Source organism: Talpa europaea, assembly GCF_964194135.1.
Source record: "Talpa europaea genome assembly, chromosome: 5".
NCBI lineage: Eukaryota > Metazoa > Chordata > Mammalia > Eulipotyphla > Talpidae > Talpa > Talpa europaea.
Genome location: NC_140071.1, coordinates 78878334 through 78904257, shown reverse-complemented (window position 1 = coordinate 78904257; position 25924 = coordinate 78878334). Strand labels below are relative to the sequence as shown.

The following is a 25924-nucleotide window of genomic DNA, read 5'->3' as shown; positions in this document are numbered from 1 at the left end:
ACTCAAAAAGCATACACGGATTGCAGATCCCAGCTGTCAAGGTCCCCTAGCCCACAACCTAGGCTTACAGGGAGACGCGCTGGAGCCCTCATTTAGGTGAATGTCCCTCACTGAGTAATCAGAAACCAGGCGCTTGGACATGGGAGCAGGGTGCAAAAAGGCGCCACTTCTGCAGACATTGAGCTGTGCTACAGCCCACATCCTGGATCTGAGGGCTTTGGAACTGAGAAATGAAGGAGATTAAAAGATTACTAGAGGGATAAAGAACTCTGGGAAAAGCAATGAAAATAGAATCAATGAAATGGAAGAACGAATCAGTACTACCGGAGATACAGAAATAAAAAAAGCCAAAAGAGAAAAGGAGAGAGAAATGCAAATGAAGCAGTATGAGGAGACTCTTAGACAATTATCAGAGTCCATGAAGAAAGGAAATGTAAGAGTTATAGGCATTACAGAAGGTGAGGAGAAAGACAAAGGAACTGAGAAATTATTCAAGGAGATAATTGAAGAAAACTTCCCAAGCATGAAAAAGGAGATGAATATAGACGTACAGAGGTGAGAAGAACTCCCAATTACCACAATGAAAAGAAAACTACAGCAAGACACCTAATAGTAAAGCTTGCAAGAGTCCAAGACAAGGAAAAAATAATGAAAGTGGCAAGGGGGAAGAAACAGATAACTTATAAGGGAAAACCAATCAGGTTAACTTCAGACTTCTCCGAAGAAACATTATGGGCAAGAAGAGAATGGAGTAACATATTCAGCAACCTTCAAGACAGCAATGCCAACCAAGAATACCCTTCTAAGCTCTCCTTCCTTTACGAAGAAAAAACGTAGACCATTTCAAACAAACAGAAACTCCAGAAATTTATTACAACTAAACCCCAACTCCAAAAAATTCTACAAGAAGCCCTAAAACCAAAACCAAAAGAGGAATGAACAAGAACAGAATAAAGCAAGGAATAAAATCACAAAAAATACAAACAAAATGGCAAACACAGATGCCAACATATCAATATTAACTCTAAATGTAAATTGATTAAATTCATCAACAAAAAAGACCCAGAGTAGCAGGTTGGATTAAAAAACAAAATCCAACCTTCTGCTGTCCCCAGGAAACCACAAAAGATAAACATAGATTGAAAGTAAAAGGTTGGAAAACAATCCTACAAGCAAGTGGACCAAAAAAGAAGGCAGGAACAGCCATACTTACAATAGATGAAGTAGACTTCAAAAGAAAAAAGGTAAAAAGAGGGGCCTCGTAGGTGGTGCAGTGGTTGAGTGCTGGGCTGCGAAGCTGCCTGCGGCCTCTGCAGCGCAGGTTCAATCTCCGGCTGCTGGCAAGGGTCCCATATGACGCGCAGACCTCTACTACCGTGCCCGCTGCTCCCCTCATTAGGGTATTTTGTCAGTCTGCCTGTTCTGTTCCCCGCTCTGGCTCTGGTGAATTCTCTCACCCTCCCACACTTCTGACTATACCCAGTGCTTTAAAAAAACAAAAAACAAAAAAGATAAAAAGAGACATAGGCGGACATGACATTATGATCAAGGAGACAATACATCAGGAAGATATAACACTCATCAACATATACTCACCAAATGAAGGGGCGCCAAAATATAGTAGACAATTTTTATCAGCTCTGAAAATAGACATTAAAGAAAATACATATATAGTGGGAGACTTCAACACCCCACTCTCACCAATGGACAGATCAACATGACAAAAGTAACATGACAAAAAGTAAACAAAGACACTATAGACCCTAAATAAAAACATAGAACTCATGGACTTAACAGACATCTATAGGACACTGCATCCAAAATTATCCTAGTACACATTTTTCTCAAGTGCGCATGGATCATTCTGCAGAATTGATCACATACTGGGCCACAAAACAAACATCAACAGATACATGAAGATCAAAATCATTCCAACTATCTTCTCTGATCTTAAAGGCATCAAGCTAGAAATAAATCATGAAAAGAAAACAAGGAACCCTCCCACTTCATGGAGATTGACATCCACACTACTGGAAGACCACTGGACTAATGAGATCAAAGAAGAAATTAAAAAATAGTTTGAGCTGAATGAGAAGGAAGACACCACTTTCCAGAATGTATGGGATGCAACAAAAGTAGTAATAAGAGGAAAATATATAGAAATGCAGGCTCACATCAATGAACAAGAAAGAACTCAAAGAAACAACCTAATCTTACATCTCAAAGAGCTAGAAAAAGAGCAACAAAAAAAATCGTAAAGAGGCCTCCCTTGGTGGCGCAGCAATTGAGCGCTGGATTGTGAGGTTGCCCGTAGTCTCTGCAGTGCCAGTTTGATCCCCCGGCCACCAGTGAGGGTCCCACCAAAAAAAAAAAAAAAAAAAAAAAAAGAAAGGGAATAATAAAAATTAAAGGAGAAATAAATGAATTGGAAATTAAAAAAAAATCCAAAAGACAAATGAAACCTAAAGTTGGTTCTTTGAAAAATAAATAAAATATACCTCCAGCCAGGCTCACAAAGCAAAAACGGGGAAAAGGACATATAAATTGGATTACAAGTGAAAGAGGAGAAATCACAGCAGACTCAGTAGAAATCAAAAGAAGAATAAGAGATTACTATGAACACTTATATGCAAACAAATTCATCAACCTAGAAGAGATGGACAAATTCTTAGAATGATATAATAATCCAACGCTGGACAAAGAAGAAATAGAACATGGGCCTCCCTGGAAGCGTGGCAATTGAGCGCTCGGTTGCAAAGCTGCTCGAAGCCTCTGCAGTGCTGGTTCAATCCCCAGCCGCCAGCGAGTGTCCCACATGGTGCACAGACCTCTCCTGCCGACCGCTGCTTCCCTCAGCAATGTACTTCCATCAGTCTGCCTGTTCTGTACCCCACTCTGGTTCTGGTGAATTCTCTCAACCCCCCCCGCCCCCGTGCGTCTGACTGTACCCAGTGCTTGTATAAATAAATAAATCTTAAAAAAAAAAAATAGAACAGCTAAACAGACCAATTACAAGCAGCAAAATTGAGACAGTCATCAAAGCACTCCCCAAAAACAAAAGCCTAGGCCCAGATGCCTTCACAAATGAATTCTACTAAACGTTCAGCAGTGAATTAGTGCCTGTCCTACACAAACTCTTTCAAAAAATTGAAAAAGAAGGAATACTACCAAATTCATTCTATGAAGCCAACATTACACTAATACCAAAACCAAACAAAGACAGCACAAAAAAAGAAACAGGTGAATCTCCCTAATGAACACTGATGCACAAATCCTCAACAAAATCCTAGCCAACAGAATCCAACAATGCATCAAAGGGATAATACGCCATGATCAAGTGGGATTCATCCCAGGGGCACAAGGATGGTTTAACATATGAAAATCGAGCAGTGTAATCCACCAGTGTAATCCATCAACAAAAAGAAAAATAAAAACCGTACGATCCTATCAGTAGATGCTGAGAAAGCATTAGACAAAGTCCAACATCCATTTATGATGAAGGCCCTTGAAATACTCAGTATAGAAGGAACATACATTAACATGAGAAAAACCTTCATGACAAACTCACTGCCAACATTATTCTCAATGGGGAAAAGCTGAAGGCCTTTCCGTTAAGATCAGGAACAAGACAAGGATGTCCTCTCTCACCACTGCTCTTCAATATAATACTGGAGGTCCTAGCCAGGGCAGTAAGACAAGAGAAAGACATCCAAGACATCCAAATAGGGAAAGAAGAAATAAAGCTATCACTATTTGCATTGATATGATAATATACATAGAGAACCCCAAAAACTCCACAGAAAAACTAATTCAACTCATCAATCAGTTCAGTAAAGTGGCAGGATACAAAATCAACACGCAAAAGTCAGTAGCCTTCCTATACACAAACAATACATCTGAAGAAGAAGAAATAAAAAAAAAAATCCCTTTTATTATTGAAACAAAAAAAATCAAATATTTGGGAATAAATCTAACAAAAGAGGTAAAGGACCTATACAAAGAAAACTATAAAACACTGTTAAAAGAAATAGAAGAAGACACAAAGAAATGGAAAGACATCCCCTGCTCATGGATTGGAAGAATAAACATTATTAAAATGGCCATCCTACCAAAAGCAATCTACAGATTCAATGCTATTCCAATCAAAATTTCAATGTCATTCTTCAAAGAAATAGAACAATTATTTATGAAATTCATATGGAATCACAAAAAACCCCGAATACCCAAAGCTCTCCTGAAAAAAAAAAGAAGGGAATGGAGGCATCACACTTCCAGACTTCAAACTCTACTACAAAGCCATAATCATCAAAACTGCATGGTACTGGAACAAGAACAGACACACAGACCAATGGAATCAAATAGAAAATCCAGAAATAAACCCACAGATTTATGGTCAACTAAACTTTGACAAAAGAGCAAAGACTATGCATTGCAGCAAAGAAAGTTTGTTCAATAAATGGTGCTGGGAAAACTGGGTCGATACATGCAAAAGAATGAAGCTTGACCACTACCTCACACCATACACAAAAATCAACTCAAAATGGATTAAAGAACTAGACATAAGACCTGAAACCATAAAATATATAGAAGGAAATATAGGCGAAACACTACGTGATTTGCACATCAAAGACATCTTTACAGACACATCACCCAAAGCAGTGATAGTGAAGGCAAAGATAAACAGCTGGGACTACATCAAATTAAAGAGCTTCTGTACAGCAAAAGAGACAATAACAAAAACAAAAAGAAACCCCACCGACTGGGAGAACATTTTGGCACACAACACTAATGATTAAGGACTGATCACAAAAATCTGCAAAGAGCTGATGAGACTCAACAACAACAAAGAAAATAATCCAGTCAAAAAATGGGCAGAAGAGCTAAAAAGAAACTTCTCTGAAGAGGAAATGCAAATGGCCAACAGGCATATGAAAAAATGTTCAACATCACTTGTCATCAGGGAAATGCAAATCAAAACTACCATGAGATACCATCTTACACCAGTGAGAATGGCACATATTAAATAAACTAGCAACAACAAGTGTTGGTGAGGGTGTGGAGAAAAAGGAACTCTCCTGAACTGTTGGTGGGAGTGCAAACTGGTCCAACCACTATGGAGAGCTGTGTGGAGATTTCTGGACCTACTAAACATAGAGCTTCCATATGATCCATCAATTCCACTCCTAGGTATTTACCCAAAGGACACAGAAACATGAATTCCAAAGAACACCTGCACCCCTATGTTTATAGCAGCACTGTTTACAATAGCTAAGCTTTGGAAACAGCCCAAATGCCCCAAAATAGATTACTGGATTAAGAAGATGTGGTACATATATACCATGGAATATTACTCAGCATTCAAAAAAGATAAACACATGCAATTTGCAGCAACATGGATGGTGCTGGAAGGGATCATGCTCAGCGAAATAAGCCAAAAAGAAAAAGAAAAATACCGGATGGTCTCACTCATAGCCGGAATCTAGAAAACTTAAATAAGGAACCCGAAAAATGAATAACTATAAGAAAGCGAAAATCAAAATCAACAAAAAACTATGAACCAGAGACACTTTTTGGGGGGTGAGGGGCGGGAGAGGAGGGATTGGGGTCAGAATGGGGTGGTTGCAATTGTATGGGGAATATAAAAATAAAATTTATTATTTAAAAAAAAAACGCTGTTAAAAGAAATAGAATCAGACACAAGGAAATGGAAAGACATCTGCACATGGATTGGAAGAATAAACATTATTAAAATGGCCATCCTAAATAAAGCAATATACAGATTTAATGCTATTCCAATAAAAATTTTAATGTCATTCTTCAAAGAAATAGAAGAATTATTGGTGAAATTCATATGGAATTACCAAAAACCCCAAATAGCCAAAGGTCTCCTGAAAAACAAAGGGAATGGAGGCATCACACTCCCAGACTTCAAACTATACTATTAAGCCATAATCATCAAAAATGCATGGTATTGGAACAAGAACAAACACACAGACCAATGGAATTGAATAGAAAATCCAGAAATAAACCCACAGATTTATGGTCAACTAATCTTTGACAAAGGAGCAAAGAATATACATTGGAGCAAAGAAAGTTTCTTCAATAAATGGTGCTAGGAAAACTGGATCACTACATGCAAAAGAATGAAGCTTGACTACTACCTAACACCATGCACAAAAACCAACTCAAAGTGGATTAAAGAACTAGACATAAGACCTGAAACCATAAAATATATAGAAGGAAATATAGGCGAAACACTCCATGATATGCACATCAAAGACATCTTTACAGACACATCACCCAAAGCAGTGATCGTGAAGGCAAAGATCAACAGCTGGGACTACATCAAATTAAAGAGCTTCTGTACAGCAAAAGAGACAATAACCAAAACAAAGAGAAACCCCACCGACTGGGAGAACATTTTTGCACACAACACTAATGATAAAGGACTGATCACAAAAATCTGCAAAGAGCTGATGAGACTCAACAAAAACAAAGAAAATAATCCAGTCAAAAAAATGGGCAGAAGAGCTAAAAAGAAACTTCTCTGAAGAGGAAATGCAAATGGCCAACAGGCATATGAAAAAATGTTCAACATCAACACTTGTAATCAGGGAAATGCAAATCCATAATACAATGAGATACCATTTTACACCAGTGAGAATGGCACATATTAAATAAACTATAGCAGCAACATATGTTGGCGACGTTGTGGAGAAAAAGATACTCTCCTGCATTGTTGGTGGGAGTACAAACTGGTCCAACCAGTATGGAGAGCTGTGTGGAGATTTCTTGACCTTCTAAACATAGAGCTTCCATATGATCCAGCAATTCCACTCCTAGGTATTTACCCAGAGGACACAGAAACATCATTTCCAAAGAACACCTGCACCCCTATGTTTATAGCAGCACTATTTACTATAGCTAAGCTTTGGAAACAAATGCCCAAAAATAGATGACTGGATCAAGAAGATGTGGTACTTATACACCATGGAATATTACTCAGCATTCAGAAAACATAAACGCATGCAATTTGCGGCAACATGGATGGAGCTGAAAGTGATCATGGTCAGTGAAATAGGCCAGAAAGAAAAAGAAATATACCGGATGGGCTCACTCATAGCAGGAACCTAGAAAACCTAAATAAGGGACCAGGATAAAGAATAACTATAAGAAAGAAAATATCAAAATCACAAAACAACTATGAACCAGAGACACTCAATAGTTGTCGGGAGCCGGGGAAAGGAGGGATTGGGTCAAAATAAGGGGGTTATAATTGTATGGGTTATACAAAAATAAAATTAAGGAAAAAAAAGAATACAACATGTATTGAGGAAGCTAATTCAATATGTAAAAAACACAGTATTTGTGAAGCAGGACAAAATGAGGTATTCCTGTAACAATAGATTCCATTTATTATGTATTGAATATGATGAATTCAATATGAACTGTTCTTTAATTCTTTATTTTGCCGAGTAAATGATCTCATTCTTGTAGATTGGCATGGGGAAAAGTAAAATATTTGTCTTTGATTTAAGTTGATGACTTTGTTAATTTAAGGTTACAAAATATATATTCTGAAGTAGCCATTAAGTTTAGAGGTAGACAAGTAGATTGATATATCATCTTGTTTAAATGGTTGTTGAATTCATGATTTGTTTTTCCAAAAGATGGTGAGATACCTCATACTACTGAATTTAAAAATCCCATTAAAGATAAACATTATTCATAGGGTTGAAAGTATTCTCAATCTTGTAAGTTTAAGTTACAGATGACGCTTTTCACCAATATTGTGGTAATGATAGGAATGCAGTCCTTTAAGCGGAGAGGAATGCCTCTGTGATTACAGCTATGTTAAAGGAAAAAGAAGTTGCTTCAGAGATACCAGCTCATATATCAGTACTGCATGATATGCTCTTTAGATTTTGAATATGATCAGTAAAAAAGGGATGTACTTGCGGAACAAATTAAGGCTATACCCCCTTGTGAGTGAAAAAAAAAGGTACTAGATTAGAGGATGAATAATTTGTTCTTTGTTGACTAACTTTCTTGAACAGAATATCCTTACCATAAGTTATGATGTCTAGAATGATTATTATATTGGTTATTGAGGAACTTTATGTACATTCATTATCCTTAAATTTTGAGCAGTCCTTTATGTAAAATGTAAAAATCAGTTTGTACAAATGAGTCTGAAATATAAGAAAACATAACATTTGGTGTGTGTAGGGTAAAGAAAATGTCAGGCTTTTCTGCCCTTCCGCCATCAGGATAGATGATGGATCCTTGTCCTGAATGCATGCCTGATGGCGGGCACCTGGAATAGGGTGTGGGCATAGGTAGATGGGATTCAGCTGAGCTAAGACTGTGCTTTTAAGGGCGGCGTCACGGGGACGCCAGCAGCAGCAGTAGAAGCCGAAAGAGAAGCTGAGAAGCAGCAGAACGAACGCTAGAGAGCCCAGATAGAGTGAAGATTTGCTAGGGGCTGGGAGGCCTGCCAGCCTGCCAGCCCCCCAGCCAGCAACCCTGCCTGCCATATGCCTGGTGAACCCCAATATAAAACCTGCAAAAACCACTGAGGACTCTGACTCCTCCTTTACCCGGTCTGCATGGGATCAGAAAACCTGCACTGTGCCCAGTCCGGCCCTTACAATTGGCATAAGTCGGCAGGATCCATGTAGACGGGTATTGGAGCCCTCCGAAGACCTGGAGGGACTAAGGAGAACAGACTGTTTGCCTGTGATGACGCCGGAGGCGCCATGGCGGCACAGAAGTTGGATACGGTCCCGAGCTGTGGGACGAGACCTCCCATGGAGGAGACGCCCGAGAGGACCAGCCTACGACACCAGAAAGGACCAGGCAACTACACTGGAAAGGACCAGCCAATGACCCCTGAGGCAGCAGGCCGTTGCTGAAGCAGGGAGAGGCCAATGGACTTCAACTGATGGACTGATGGACTGACAATCCCTCCAGAAGGCGGAGGACCTTGCAGGTTGATATGTTTTGGGACCCTGGGGGTGTAATAGTTTTGTTTGTAAACCCCAGGAGATGGGAATCTACGGGTGGCCATTGGGCCTAGATGGCCAAAAGCAGCCTGTGCATGCTCAGCAGCCAGGTGGAGGAGAAAAGCCAACTAAGAAGGCAAAAGCTGGTACTGATGCTAAGTTGAGAAGCCCTAAGCGGCTGTTAAGCAGCCTGGGTATGCTGAAGCCCTGTGAGTCTTGTAAAATCACCTGTGGGTGATGCCCTGCTCATTCTTGAGTGAGGGTGAGGAGCTGAGGAACCTGTCCTTGGGGGACGGGTGGGGAACGTGGCTTCGGGTGGAGCCCAAGCCGAATGGAGTTTAGATCCCCAACCCATGTGCTTGTGCAGTGGGTTGGCCTGAATGCAGGGGTCTGCGAGTCGCATGGGTGGTCATGAAAGCCGAGTGTTGGAGCGACTGCAGACAGAAACCTTGAGGGTTGGCGATTACCCCCAACAGAATCAAATTGCCAATCCCAGAGCTAGTGCATCCTGGGGGTGGATGCTGTGTGTGGCTTGTAGCCGAGACTACAGCCAGAGAAGGCCAGGAAGCCTGACGGCTCCTGGCGTGTTATAGTAGATGCCGTGAGTGATTCCCCTCCCTCGTATGAGCAGTGCTGTTGGCAGCAGATTTGGTGGCTCATCTGCTGGTACCAATAATTGTCTTTTGCACTAGGTTGGTGCCCTGCCTGGACTTATTTGTGTTCTGTTGTATTTTGTTATATTGTATTTTGTTATATTTGATGTATTTGCTTTTGTGGGCCATGGCTGCATTGTTTGTTTGCTTAGAAAATTGTATATATATGTATAGACTATATGGCAGAAAACGCTGAGGGGGTGGACTGTAGGGTAAAGAAAATGTCAGGCTTTTCTGCCCTTCCGCCATCAGGATAGATAATGGATCCTTGTCCTGAATGCATGCCTGATGGCGGGCACCTGGAATAGGGTGTGGGCATAGGTAGATGGGATTCAGCTGAGCTAAGACTGCTTTTAAGGGCGGTGTCACGAGGACGCCAGCAGCAGCAGTAGAAGCCGAAAGAGAAGCTGAGAAGCAGCAGAACGAACGCTAGAGAGCCCAGATAGAGTGAAGACTTGCTGGGGGCTGGGAGGCCTGCCAGCCTGCCAGCCTGCCAGCCCCCCAGCCAGCACCCCTGCCTGCCACATGCCTGGTGAACCCCAATATAAAACCTGCAAAAACCACTGAGGACTCTGACTCCTCCTTTACCCAGTCTGCATGGGATCAGAAAACCTGCACCACGTCCAGTTCTGCCTTTACAGTGTGTTAGTCCTGTGAATAAATGGGAGCAATAGCAGATATGTGCAATCCATAAAATCTTTTTTTTTTTCCTGCTGCTCCCCTCAGCAGTGTTTTTCAGTCAGTCCGCCTGTTCTGTTCCCCACTCTGTCTCTTGTGGATCTTCTCATTCTCCACACCTCTGGCCTGTACCCCAGCTCTTGTATGCATAAATAAAAATAAATCTTAAAAAAAAAAGAGTTCCCAAGCTTCAGATTTCCATACTGAATTTTTCACATTCATTTCAACAAGTTTAAAGTGAAGACCAAATTTAGTTTTTAAATTCTTATCAACTCAAGATTCTGTCATATATTGGTGGGTGGTTTCTTCAACCTTTACTATTTGAGGAAACTTGTATTTCTATTTTAAGACAAGAACATGTAAGCCTGTTCTATAATACTGGAGTTTGGACAAGTATGACATAGCTGTACAAGACATACTGCAGATAAACTAAACCTCAAATAGAAAACTTGCTGATTCAACATTGGGAGCTGCATTGACAGCATTGACAGATTTATATAAAATGCACGGTCATATATTTCTCTTTTTTTTTTTTTTATAAATTTTATTGTTATATTCCCCATACAATTGCAGCACCCCCATTCTGACCCCAATCCCTCCCCTCCCGCCCCTGCCCCCCTAAAAGTGTCTCTGGTTCATAGTTTTTTGTTGATTTTGATTTTCACTTTCTTATAGTTATTCATTTTCCTGGTCCCTTATTTAAGTTTTCTAGATTCCTGCTATGAGTGAGACCATCTGGTATTTTTCTTTTTCTTTTTGGCTTATTTCGCTGAGCATGGTCCCTTCCAGCGCCATCCATGTTGCTGCAAATTGCATGTGTTTATCTTTTTTGAATGCTGAGTAATATTCCATGGTGTATATGTACCACATCTTCTTGATACAGTCATCTATTTTTGGGCATTTGGATTGTTTCCAAAGCTTAGCTATTGTAAACAGTGCTGCTATAAACATAGGGGTGCAGGTGTTCTTTGGAATTGATGTTTCTGTGTCCTTTGGGTAAATACCTAGGAGTGGAATTGCTGGATCATATCGAAGGTCTATGTTTAGTAGGTCCAGAAATCTCCACACAGCTTTCCACAGTGGTTGGACCAGTTTGCACTCCCACCAACAGTGCAGAAGAGTTCCTTTTTCTCCACACCCTCGCCAACATTTGTTGTTGCTAGCTTTTTTTTAATATGTGCCATTCTCACTGGTGTAAGATGGTATCTCATGGTAGTTTTGATTTGCATTTCCCTGATGACAAGTGATGTTGAACATTTTTTCATATGCCTGTTGGCCATTTGCATTTCCTCTTCAGAGAAGTTTCTTTTTAGCTCTTCTGCCCATTTTTTGACTGGATTATTTTCTTTGTTGTTGTTGAGTCTCATCAGCTCTTTGCAGATTTTTGTGATCAGTCCTTTATCATTAGTGTTGGGTGCAAAAATGTTCTCCCAGTTGGTGGGGTTTCTCTTTGTTTTTGTTATTGTCTCTTTTGCTGTGCAGAAGCTCTTTAATTTGATGTAGTCCCAGCTGTTTATCTTTGCCTTCACTATCACTGCTTTGGGTGATGTGTCTGTAAAGATGTCTTTGATGTGCAAATCACGTAGTGTTTTGCCTATATTTCCTTCTATATATTTTATGGTTTCAGGTGTTATGTCTAGTTCTTTAATCCATTTTGAGTTGATTTTTGTGTATGGTGTGAGGTAGTGGTCAAGCTTCATTCTTTTGCATGTAGCGACCCAGTTTTCCCAGCACCATTTATTGAACAAACTTTCTTTGCTCCAATGCATATTCTTTGCTCCTTTGTCAAAGATTAATTGACCATAAATCTGTGGGTTTATTTCTGGATTTTCTATTTGATTCCATTGGTCTGTATGTCTGTTCTTGTTCCAATACCATGCAGTTTTGATGATTATGGCTTTGTAGTATAGTTTGAAGTCTGGGAGTGTGATGCCTCCATTCCCTTCTTTTTTTTTCAGGAGAGCTTTGGCTATTCGGGGGTTTTTGTGATTCCATATGAATTTCATCAATAATTGTTCTATTTCTTGGAAGAATGACATTGAAATTTTGATTGGAATAGCATTGAATCTGTATATTGCTTTTGGAAGGATGGCCATTTTAATAATGTTTATTCTTCCAATCCATGAGCAGGGGATGTCTTTCCATTTCTTTGTGTCTTCTTCTATTTCTTTTAACAGTGTTTTATAGTTTTCTTTGTATAGGTCCTTTACCTCTTTTGTTAGATTTATTCCCAAATATTTGATTTTTTTTGTTTCAATAACAAAAGGGATGGTTTTTTTGATTTCTTCTTCTTCAGATGTATTGTTTGTGTATAGGAAGGCTACTGACTTTTGCGTGTTGATTTTGTATCCTGCCACTTTACTGAACTGATTGATGAGTTGAATTAGCTTTTCTGTGGAGTTTTTGGGGTTCTCTATGTATAATATCATATCGTCTGCAAATAGTGATAGTTTGACTTCTTCTTTTCCTATTTGGATTCCTTGGATGTCTTTCTCTTGTCTTATTGCCCTGGCTAGGACTTCCAGTATTATATTGAAAAGCAGTGGTGAGAGTGGACATCCTTTTCTTGTTCCAGATCTTAATGGAATTGCTTTCAGCTTTTCACAATTGAGAATGATACTGGCTGTTGGCTTGTCATAGATGGCCTTTATGATGTTGAGGTATGTTCCTTGTATCCCAAGAATTTCAAGGGCTTTTATTATGAATGGGTGTTGCACTTTGTCGAAAGCTTTCTCAGCCTCTATTGATATTATCATATGGTTTTTATATTTCTTTTTGTTGATGTGTTGGATAACGTTGATTGATTTTCGGATGTTAAACCATCCTTGTGTCCCTGGAATGAATCCTACTTGTCCTGGTGAATTATCTTATGGATACATTGTTGGATTCTGATAGCTAAAATTTTATTGAGGATTTTTGCATCAGTGTTCATTAAGGAGATTGGCCTGTAGTTTTCCTTTTTTGTGTTGTCCTTGTTCGGTTTTGGTATTAGTGTAATGTTGGCTTCATAAAACGTGTTTGGTATTGTCCCTTCCTTCTCAATTTTTTGGAAGAGTTTGTGAAGGATAGGCACTAATTCGTCTCTGAATGTTTGGTAGAATTCATTTGTAAATCCATCAGGTCTTGGGCTTTTGTTTTTGGGGAGGTTTTTGATTACCATTTCAGTTTTGCTGCTTGTAATTGGTCTGTTTAGGTGTTCTATTTCTTCTTTATCTAGCTTTGGGTGATTGTAGAGTTGTAGGAATTTGTCCATCTCCTCTAGATTGTTGAACTTGTTTCCATATACCTGTTCTTAGTAGTTACTGATTATTCTTTTGATTTCTGCTTTGTCTGTTGTGATTTCTCCTCTTTCATTTATGGTCCTGTTTTTTTGTGCTTTCTCCCTTTTTTCCTTTGTGAGCCTGGCTAGAGGTTTGTCTATTTTATTGATTTTTTTCAAAGAACCAGCTCTTGGTTTCATTGATCTTTTGGATTGTATTTTTAGTTTCAATTTCATTTATTTCTGCTTTGGTTTTTATTATTTCTTTTCTTCTACTGGTTTTGGGGTTTTTTTGTTGTTCCTTTTCTAGTTCTTTGAGCTTCGAGATTAGGTTGTTTCTTTGAGTTCTTTCTTGTTTTTTGATGTGCGCTTCTATTGCTATATATTTTCCTCTTATTACTGCTTTTGCTGCATCCCATACATTTAGGATATTGGTGTCCTCCTTGTCATTCAATTCAAAGAATTTTTTAATTTCTTCTTTGATCTCCTCATTAGTCCAGTGGTCTTCCAATAGTGTGGTTTTTAATCTCCATGAGGTAGGATAGTTCCTTGCCTTCTTTTTATGATTTATTTCTAGTTTGATGCCTTCATGGTCAGAAAAGATGGTTGGTATGATTTCAATCTTGGTGTATCTGTTGATGTTTGTCTTGTGCCCCAGTATGTGATCGATCCTGGAGAATGATCCGTGTGCGCTTGAGAAAAATGTGTACTCCGTTTTTTTGGGGTTTAGTGTTCTATAGATGTCTGTTAAGCCCAAATGCTCTAGGTCCTTATTTAGAGCTTTAGTTTCTTTACTTATTTTTTGTCTTGTTGATCTATCCATTGTTGATAGTGGTGTGTTGAAGTCTCCCACTGCATATGTGTTTTCTCTAATGTCTGTTTTCAGAGAGGACAACAGTTGTCTGATATATTTTGGTGCTCCTTCATTTGGTGAGTATATGTTAATGAGTGTTATTTCTTCTTGAAGTATTGTCCCCTTGATCATAATGTAGTGACCATTGGCGTCTCTTTTTATTTTTTTGAGTTTGAAGTCTGTTTTATCTGATATAAGTATAGCTGTTCCTGCTTTCTTTTTTGGTCCATTTGCTTGTAGGATTGTTTTCCATCCTTTAACTTTGATCCTATTTTTATCTTTTGTAGCTAAATGTGTTTCCTGGAGACAGCAAAAGGTTGGGTTTTGTTTCTTAATCCAGGCTGCAACTCTGTGTCTTTTTATTGAAGAGTTTAATCCATTTACATTTAGAGTTAATATTGATGTGTTAGCATCTGTATTTGCCATTGTGTTTGTCTTTCCTTTGATTTTATTTATTTATTCTTTTAATAACTTTTTTTTTTTTTTTTGGCCTTCTTTCGTTGTTATTCATCCCTCTGAGGTTCTGGCTTTAGGACTCCTTGTAGTATTTTTTGGAGTGGGGGTTTAGTCGTAATGAAATTCCAGAGTTTCTGTTTATCTGGGAAGGTCCTTATTCTTTCTTCATAGAGGAAGGAGAGCTTTGCTGGATAGATTATTCTTGTTCTGCATTTGTTTTCTTGGAGTCTGTTGACTATGTCCCTCCACTCTCTCCTTGCCCGTAGTGTTTCCTCACAGAAATCCGATGTCAGCATGATTGGTTTTCCTTTGAATATTATCTGTTTCTTCCCTCTTGCCAGCTTCATTATTTTTTCCTTGTCCTGGATTCTTGGGAACTTTACTATTATGTGTCTTGCTGTATTTTTCCTTTCGTCGTGGAAGTTTGGTGTTCTTCTTGCTTCTTGTATATCAATTTTCAGCTCCTTCTTCACATTTGGGAAGTTCTCTTCAATTATCTCCTGGAATATTTTCTCTGTTCCTACATCTCTCTCCTCTCCTTCTGGAATTCCTATAACTCTTATATTTCCTTTCCTCATGGAGTCTGATAGTTACCGAAGTCTTTCTTCGTTCTTTTTCCTTCGTACTTCTCTTTCCTTTTCTGTTTTGGTTCTTTTTATTTCTGTGTCTTCAAGAGTACTTATTCGTTCTTCCATTTCATCTATTCTGCTTTCATTGCTTTGCCCAGAGTTCTTTATTTCCTCCATTAATTCTTTGATCTCCTGCGTTTCTTTTGCTTCCCTCTTTATGGACTCAATTTCATTCTTCTGATCATTGATTATTTTTCTCATAGCATTGTTTTCCTTTATGACTCATGTCAGTTTTTTAATCACAGCAATTTTAAATTCTCTTTCTGGAAGTCTCAGAAGTTCTTCCAAGTTACTGTCGTTGTAATCTGGAGGGTGGTTTTCTTTTTGTGGTGTGCTTTTTTCCTGAGAAGTTATTAGGTTGCGTGTGGTTCTTCTACTCCCTACTGTCTGTTTTCTAATTTGTCTTATGCATTGGGACACTGTGTTGCTCGGACTGGCCGGCATCTTGGGTGAACTTCTCCGCTCCCCTCTGGCTCCTCCAGGAGCCATCTCTGGCTTCTGAGGGAGCTTTCTGCTGGTTTCCCGCAGTCTTTACTGAAGTAATGTCCCTGTTTTAAAATGGCGACGCAGGACTCAGTCTCTGTGCTTCCGGTCTCAGGCACACTCTTCTGCGTGCTCGGTCTGCCCCGGCCGTGGGTGCCTGTTCCCTCTGTGGGCTCAGACTGCTGGTCGGAAGGGGCCTGGCATGGGCTAACTTCCCATCTGGCCACTGTCTCCTCCGGGAACCTTCTGCCCTTTTCAAGCAGTCTTAAGAAATTTCCCTGTTCTATGGGGTGTAGTGACTTTTTTTTCCTGGTCGCTAGGTGGTGCCAGAGATCTCTCCTATTGGCCTTGGGGGGGCTGTTTTTCGCCTCCCCCCACCCCGTGGTCAGGGAACAGGGCGGGAATGGTATGGTAAACCTCAACGGCTTTGGGGTGCTGTTTCTGCCTTGTGCCCCATCTTCGTGGAGAACCCACGCCCCGAATTTCGTGGCCCGGACTCAGTTCCAAAGCCCTCAGGCCCAGGACCCGGGCTGTAGCCCAGTTCAGTGGCGCGGGAATGGCCACTTTTGCACCCTGCTCCCGTGCCTGGGCTTCTGGTTCCTGCTTACTCAGTGAGGGACTTTCACCCCAGTGAGGGCCTCCGCGCGTCTCCCTGCAAGCCTAGGTCGCAGGTGCAGGTACCTGGGTAGCCGCGATCCTGATCTGCCTTTGCTTTTTAAGCGTGCAAAGCATGCCGCTTTTCCGCGCAAGCTTACCGGCTGGCCCGGGGCTGTGTGAGCGTCTCCAGAGTCTCTTTGTTCTTCTCTAATGGCGCCCGGAGCCGTTCACTCACCACCTAGGCGAGTCCTGCAGGGTTCTCCACAGCTCCCGTTCACGGGGTGTGGTAGCTGCAATAGTTCCTTTCCACTTACAGTCCCGCTTGCTGCGTAGTTTGTTCTTGTTGGTCGTTTTAGTTTGTTTTTTCCCTCCTCTCTGCTGGTCGGTGAGTGCCGCCTCTGTGGGTGGGGGAGGGGAGCAGGGTTCTGCGCTTTCCTCCCTTCTGGTCCTCTTTTATGGCAACTTTCTTCTTCAGGTAGTTTGCTGGAGTCGTCCGTTTATCTTCCCTGTCCCAGTTCTCACTGGGACCTGCCGATTTTCCTCCCTATTAACTTTTTTTAATGGGAGATCTTACTCGCAGCGTCTCCTCGCCGCCATGTTGCTCCGCCCCTCTTGTCCAGTGGTCTTAACAGGGCCCTTTGCTTCTGCTGCAAATGGGTGACCTTTCTTTGGCCTGGCCTCTGTTATTGTTCTATATGCTCCATTGTTTTTTAAAGTTTCATAAATGTTAGTAGGACTGTTACCTTGAACTGTTGTTTTACAATGTTCTGCATTTCTGTTGAGTTTGTCCTCTCAGGTTGTTTTTGTTCTGGCATTTCTGGGTTGTTCTTTTATCTGCTCATTTAAAATGCCTCTTTGTAACAGGACTAGACTTTCAAACTATTGCCTTTTGGACCCTTTGAAGTATTCAGAGGACTGAATAATTCTTTTTTACCTATTACCATCACAGTAATAGGTATAAAAGAAGACCTAGCCAGTAGGGTACCAAAAGAGCATGTCCAATAAACTCAGGAATTGAACTTCCTACTTTGCTGTGGGTGCCACAATTGTGTGATGGGGAGCTATAGTGATTCCCTTTACTGGGCCAGCTCCTCAATTTTAAGTGTCTTCTTAGAGTCTTCTGTCCACTTGCACTCAAAACTATTTTTTTTTAAAGATTTATTTATTTATTGATACATTCAAGCACTGGGTACAGTCAGAAGTCAGAAGTGCGGGAGGGTGAGAGAATTCACCAGAGCCAGAGCGGGGAGCATAGCAGGCAGAAGGACCGAAGTACACTGCTGAGGGGAGCAGAGGGCGGCAGGAGGGGTCTGTGCGCCCTGCGGGACCCTCCTCCGGTGGCCGGGGAGCAACCAGGGATCGAACCCAGCGCTGCAGAGGCTGTGGGCAGCTTTGCAACCCAGCGCTCAATCACTGCGCCACCGGGGAGGCCCTCTAAACTATTTTTAAACAGTTGATGAAGCCAGCACTGGATACAGATTGTAGTTGACATGGGGTCACAGGCCAGCAGTTCTCTTTTTTTTTTTTTTCCTTTGTACAGAGCTTGATGTTCACTCTGATACTGACAAGTGTTTGTGCTCTTATTTGTCAATCCTTTCTTTGTTTGATTTTAGCCTTGGAGTGGGGAATGGCATGCATTTTGAATATCTCAGCTTGGACTCTGAGTAATAGTTTCTTCTATGAGGAGACCAATGTGCTCTGTCCTGCTTCTCTCTTGTGATATAGGTTATAGCTGTTCTGTGTTGAGAACCTATGCCTCAAACCTATAATCCTTGATCTGCATCCCCAACTCTGCAGCTCTCCAATAGTACACCCTCCATCCTGGGTGCCATCTCATGTGTCTCCTTACCCAGTGCAGTGCTGGGTATTAGTTGTTTCCAATTTTGACATGTGCCTGAATCAATAGCTATAGGGGGATTTGCCTTAGTAGTCAATCCTCTCTCTTGTGGATTGTACTTCCCCATTATCACAACAAATAAATTTCAGTAAAAGTTTTTCATTCCCTTTTCCTTCTAGGGTCTTTGTTCCAAGTGTGTGCTATGGTTGCCCATTTTCCCCTCAGGAATTTTTGGCTTTGTTTTACTGCAGTTTAGTTGTAAGTATCTGAAAGAAGTGTGTCTAGCATCTTCACTCCCCTTCCTTCTTGCCAAACTATTATTTACCTGTTACTTTTAATGAGTCACTTAAAACTGTAAAAAATTAATTTGTCTTCCTAGAGAACATGTAGTCAACAATTGGGCAATTTGATGGCTTCATTTATAAGTCATCATAGTAAGATTATTGGCAATATTTCTGTCATCCAATATTGCTTCTCAACACATTGAGTGATTATAAGAAGATAGTAATAAATTAAGTATAGTAAAATTAATAAAATATTGTTTGGTTTATGGTAGTTTTTGTCAGCAAAGAAAAATTTGACCCCACTCATTTTTGTATACTTATTTCATAAAGTGTTTGGTGGGTTTTAATGGTGCTTTTGAAAAAGAAATTCACTCTTCAAATAGTAAACCACCTAAGTTATTTTAATAGTAGTTGTTTTTTGTAAAGGAGGTCTTTTTGTAAATTGTGACCCTTTGGATTTTTAATTAAATGTCTCTTTCAGAATTTATGCGAATTCCATGTGTGGATGCTGGATTGATTTCACCACTAGTGCAACTGTTAAACAGCAAAGACCAGGAAGTGCTTCTGCAAACGGGCAGGGCTCTAGGAAACATATGTTATGATAGCCGTAAGTATTGAAATATCAATTATACACTTATAAAATTTAAGAAATATGTTTTTTTCAGACTAATTTCACTTTTATTGTTAGCACTATCTTTTCATGACTAAGACAGTGTGATTCAACTCTGCTTCTATAGCATAACCAACACAAATTTGTGCCACAGCATTTTTCACTAAGAAATTATATGAAATTAATTATGTTTTCCTCTGCTACTTCAAGTGACTTTTTCAGAGGAAAGTCACTTTCTAAAAATTTGTGGCTTTAAATTTTAGAAAATTGTATGTTTTCAATTTAGGTTTTGGTATTGTGAATGAGAATGCTTAGGAACACAATGTTTTGAAGTTTTAGATAGGTCCAAATAAATTTTAAATTTCTTGCAATTCTATAAATCCATTCAATAAGATAATTTTACTCTCTAAAGCTAAATTGGCCTGTTGCATCTGCATTGATTCCATTCCTATTTGTCATTTTGTCATTGTCATCCTTACCACTTTTAGTAATTCACTGTTCTGAACAAAGAATAAGCAAGAACATGGTATAGGCATATTATAGAAATTTTACATTTTCTACCTCCCTTTTCTACTTATATATAAACAAAAAACAGAATAGTGTTGTGTGTATTCATTAAAAAGGGTTATCCTCATTTTCCTTAGGTTTTTATTTTCTGAGCCAAAATCACATTTTAACATTTACCTATAAACTATCCTGGGAATTTAGTTCAGTTTGCATAGCTTGGATAACTTTCATTATTTAGTTTTCTCACTGAGTTTTTAAGTGAGTTATAATCAGAGAAGATTTGGTCTTTTTTATAACAGCCAGTGCTTCAAAAAGTATTTTGTGGATATAAATTAGATGGAAAATCACATTATAAACATTCATTTATGATGAAAGAAGTATATAAGATACTACAGCTTTCATAGTAAGACAAACCTCAGCTATTCTCCTTTCCTTACTTGTATGAGAACATGGATTCTTAACATAACTCTAATGTACAATTTCCAATCTCTAATACTGATTTTAAAGTTATCTATAGGTTCCTTCATTCCAATTATTTTTATCAGCTTTATTTAAAAAATTCTAATGGTTTATGTTTATATATAGCTTATAATATTAGCTTTCACAAATGAATAATTTAATGTCTATTTTATATGATTAAGCTTAGCAATATAAAAAGAGAAAGACCTCTCCTGAGTAGAGTTATAGTTGAAAATTGATGATGATGATGTGTACTTGGAGAGCATTGATAATTTTTAAATTTTTAAAGTCGGTGTTTATTAAGTTCTGTGTTTAGAACTTACAATTACCTAGGAATATTCTTTAATACTTGGTCAGTTTGTTTTACCTTTGTAATGTTTGAACATAGGAAATGTCTGTTTTGACCGCTTTTGTCCTGGAATTTTATTTTATATTGGCAAACTGAAGTCACATAGTGAATTGTTGTCTCATATTGTTATATTTATGGGCACAGAGTAATTTTATTTCCTGTGTATTTATGTCTAGTTAGTAAGATTATCATTTTTGTGAAATGGAAGTTACCATGTGTTTACTATATCCTATTGCTCTTTTCTGAGGTGAACAGTGTAAAGTCTGTGGAGCTATACTATAGGCTATTTGTGTAATTTTGTTTTTTTTTTATTTATAAAGATAGATTCTTTGTTCAATAGCAATTACAGATAAGTGGAAAATTAAGCATTGTGAATATAGGCTATTTCTTTATACTTTTGAATCTTATTCCTTTATACTTTTGAATCTTGTCAGCCAAATAAAGTTAGTAACATTAGAAATGAATAAATATAAGAAGTAATTCGTTGCGTTGAATCATGTGATGAAAATGTGCTCATGGTGAACTTCCTAGCATTTTTTTCCAGATAATTGTAGGAATAGTACAGCATCTATTTTTGAAATACAGGAATGATATAAAAGTCTGTAAAGGTATTGCTGTTGGTTGATTTGTGAATTTACTTGAGATGCATTTCCCATTATATTTTTTGGAAACTGGGTGTTTGGAAGAACCCCAGAAATTAGAATTTGTTTTTTAAAAAAATATTAAATAGTTTCTATTTAATTAACTTCTTACCTCTCAAGATTATAGTGCTTCATTTTATTTTATTTTATTTTATTTTTTATTTTTAAAGATTTATTTATTGTTATACAAGAACCAGGGTATAGGCCAGATGTGCAGGAGGGTGAGAGGATTCACCAGAGACAGAGTGGGAAACAGAACAGGCAGACTGATGAAATACACTGCTGAGATGAGCAGCAGGCAAGATAGGAGAAGTCTGCTGCATCATGTGGGACCCTCGCCAGCAGTCTGGGATCTAACCCGAGCTGCAGAGGCTGTGGACAGCTTCACAGTGTGACGTTCAACTGCCTGCACCAACAGGGAGGCCAATATTGTGCTTCATTTTAAAAAAGAATAGAACACTGTATTTGATAACTTTGCAAATACAGGGAATCTTTTTTTAACATGTTTTAAAATTTGTGTGTTTTCATTTTATCAAATTTTCCTGTTATACTTACATTTTATAAGTGTATTCCTAATGAATAATTTTTAGTGTGGGTTTATTCAGAATGATACTGGAAGCCAGTGTGTGCAGAAGGCACCATGGGAATTTGCTAGATTCTAGAATGTGATAGAAAAATGAGAATAAGCCAGTGTATGTATAATATATTGTAAGAAATTCATTATTAGAGAGAAAAATTTGAAAATATGTTTATTTCATAAATTTTAATTTTGTAATTTAAAAAGTAACAGACTGGGCCTCCCCGGTGGCACAGCGGTTGAGCACTGTGTTGCGAAGCTACCCGCAGCCTCTGCAGCACCAGTTCGATCCCCGGCTGCTCCCCGGCCACCGGAGGAAGGTCCCACATGGCACGCAGACCTCTCCTGCCACCCCCTGCTCCCCTCAGCAATGTACTTTGGTCCTTCGGCCTGCTCTGCTCCTCGCTCTGGCTCTGGTGAATTCTCTCACCCCCCCGTGCTTCTGACTGTACCCAGTGCTTGTGTAAATAAATAAATAAATCTAAAAAAAATTAAAATAAAATAAAATATTTTAAAAAAATTAAAAAAAATAAAAAACTTAATTCCTGACATTTTTTAGTTAACATAATTTATTCAAAAGACCTCCAATTGTAAAATAAATTACATTTATCGTAAAACTCATGGAAATATTTTTGAAAAAAGTAGGTCAAGATTTCAGTTTTACCAGCTTTGACAGTGCCCATTTTAGGAAATCTTTTCTAACAGAAAGAATACATTTTATGTAATCCTATCACTGAGAAACACTCAATGGGACAGTGATGCTTTGTTGCTGATGAACTTTTGAATCCCAGTCTCTGTCTTGCATGTAGAGTTAAAGAATCACTGACTGGTAATATTTTTTCATTTTAAAATCCTGCTTTTTTATCTGTTCTTTCAGAGAACCTGCAAGGGATTTTATTTATGAATTTCTCTCAAAGTATCCAATCTTACTTCTGATTTAAGCCAAATTTTAAGACTCTTTCACACTTTTAATTTTGCCAAAATTACTTGTGAAAAACTTAACATCTTTTAGATAAAAGGAGAGATTACAGTTGTATTTAAGTTTGGAAAAAAAATTAGTGAACATTAGGGAATGTGATTTTAAACACTTTTAATGTTAAAATTTAATGTTAATTTTAGAAATGCATGTCTTTGGCCTGTTTAATTGTACATTCCTCTCAATTGATATGAAGACATAAAGGGACTTCTTTTTTTCTCCTTATGTAAAACTATCATCCTGATTTTCAATGATTAGTTTTGTTATATCATTGTGCCCATTTTGAATTGCTAATATAGTTAAATACTTTATAATTTTGAAGAACTTCATGTTAAATTTCCACTCTGTATTTACAATTCCTAAAGATAACTATTAATGACTGGAGACTGAGTTTTCTCAGTTGTCTTAGTATGAGATAAAATATTAATTAATTTTGGGCCTCCCCGGTGGCGCAGCAGTTGAGCGCTGGGTTGCGAAGCTGCCCGCAGCCTCTGCAGCGCTGGTTCGATCCCCGGCTGCTCCCCGGCCACTGGAGGAGGGTCCCACATGGTGCACAGACCTCTCCTGTCGCCCGCTGCTCTCCTCAGCCGTGTACTTCGGTCCTTCTGCCTGCTATGCTCCCCGCTCTGGCTCTGGTGAATTCTCTCATCCTCCCGTGCTTCTGATGGTACCCAGTGCTTACATAAATAAATAAATAAATAAATAATAAATAAATAAATAAATCTTTTTAAAAAATAATTAATTTTGAGAAACTGGTTAAATGTTATTTACTAGACAATAGAAAAAGTGATTAGATGAAATTAGATATTTGTGCCTTTTTATACTCCACAAAATATATATAATGTGAGTTAATATGCTGTAATAAAACAGACAATGCCTCTTTTCAGAAATAAAATTAATGCTATTAGAAGTGCATCCTTAAGCTTATATGATATATATCTTATATGATAAAGAAAATTATGTTCTTGATCACTGGTAAATAAATATTCAGAATGAGAGGGTAAGTAGGATTGCCAAAGCCAGTGCAAAGCAAAATTATTTATTGACTTCAAAGGGATCAGGAAAAAAATAACTATAATAAAGTAAAAATCAAAATCAATAGGCAATCATAGACTAGAATCATTCTGCAGGGAAGGAGGAGGGAGAAGGATCAGGACAGGGGTGTGAAGGGCACAAGGGACTATGGTGATGGTGCACAGGTGAATTGGTGGTAGCAATTTCATGGGGAAATCATACATTGTACAAAAATAATAGATGATGTGATTATAATGTATATATATAAAATTTAAAAATTAAAAAAATCACTAATTCAAAAAAAATTATTTATTGGCATTAAGTGTAAATGAAAAAGATGCCCAAATATGTGTGTGAAGCTAACATTTGTATATTAGTGATTATAACTATACTACACTTTTTGAACGTAAAAGGTGAAGGAATTCATCATTCTGACTGCATACATTAAAAAATAATTAGCAATAATTCCATAATATTTTTCAGTGTAATTTGGTTAGGTAAGTATATATTGATACAATTCGCTTTAAAATTACATAATTGAAATGTATTTGCAGTACTTATATTCAATAGGGAACTATGTATTTGGCATATAAAATGTTTGTTTCAGTGACATGAATTAGGTTATTCAATTAGTTATTTTATTAAAGGATTTTTAGATCTATATACTCTTTTTTCAGTGCTCTATTTCAATGTGAAATAGAATTATTAGCTAGTAAGTGACATAAAAACATTATCTTTCAATTTTCGTCAATTTGTTGTATCTTTTGAATGAATTATGTACGTGTATCTGTGTGTATGTGTGTCTAAGAATCTGTAGGTAACTGCTATACTTAGAATGTAACTTATCACTAATATTTTCATTATCATGATAATACTCCATTGTTAAGATCTCCTAAACAAATAGTTTGAAATAGTTATTTTTATATTATATTATTGCCATAAATTCTAAAATTGATCATATGGTGTAGAAAACAAAATACAATGAGGTGCACACTTGAGAACAATTCCTGAGTATATACCAAATATGTGGTTTTTTGATTTGGAAAAAAAAATGGATGGTATAAATAGTAATTGGAACTAATTTTTAGAAATTAAGCAAGTAATGCATTGCATACAAAAGGGGGAGATCATTATAAAGTTAATATATATGAATATGATTTCAAGATTCCCCGGGAAGACAAATATTTCAGATTGATAGTGTTCACAGTTCTACTAGCTACTAAGTAGTGATTTACTCTTTCTTTTTTATTATTATATAATTTTAAGAATTTTAATTTCCTCATTCATAAACTGAACTTGTATGGATTAAATAAGGCTTTCACATAGAAGTGCAACATAAATTATGAACTCCTATGCAAAGGAAATACTGTTATCATTTGTCTTAGTTTGGGCTATAGAATACCATAGAATGGGTGACTTAAACACATTTTTTTCCCTGTTAATATTTATTTCTCTCATTTCTGGAGATTGAGAAATCTAGCCCAAGATTGAATACCAGTATATTTATTCAATATCTAATGAAGGCATTCTTTCTGATTTCTACTTTGTCTTCTTCCCATTTTATCTTCACTTGGCAAAGAGAGGAATTGAACTGAGGATATCAGAATGGGAGAAGGAAGGGATATAACAAAGGGATTACAGTAATCTGTGGTGGAGGCCTATGGGTGATGGTGAGTGTGGTGTAATAACAGTGACCTCTAAATCATATGCAGGGCCTCCCTGGTGGCGCATCGGTTGAGCGCTTGGTTGCGAAGCTGCCTGCAGCCTCTGCAGCACCAGTTCAATACCTGGCCGCTGGGCGAGGGTCCCACATGGCGTGCAGACCTCTCCTGCCGCCCGCTGGTCCCCTCAGCAGTGTACTTCGTCAGTCTGCGTGTTCTGTTCCCCGCTCTGGCTCTGGTGAATTCTCTCACCCGTGCTTCTGATTGTACCCAGTGCTTGTATAAATAAATAAATCTTTTAAAAAAATATCATATACAATGTTGTAAAGCAATCTTACCTCAATTAAATTTTTTTAAACTGGATTTATGCTGTTAAAGTGGAGGTAGAAATGCCTT

The 25924-nt window shown here is 38.3% G+C and overlaps 1 protein-coding gene across 1 annotated transcript in view; it reads left to right on the top strand.

Annotated features, from left to right (window-relative positions):
- The window catches only part of RAP1GDS1 (Rap1 GTPase-GDP dissociation stimulator 1), a gene marked incomplete at both ends in the record, with an annotated part of 251575 nt that overhangs the window by 46665 nt on the left and 178986 nt on the right, over positions 1 to 25924 (top strand). Inside the window, one exon of the mRNA XM_084232955.1 lies at positions 19216 to 19341. Coding sequence (XP_084089081.1) covers positions 19216 to 19341 — 126 coding nt within the window. The remainder of the gene's footprint in view (positions 1 to 19215; positions 19342 to 25924) is intronic.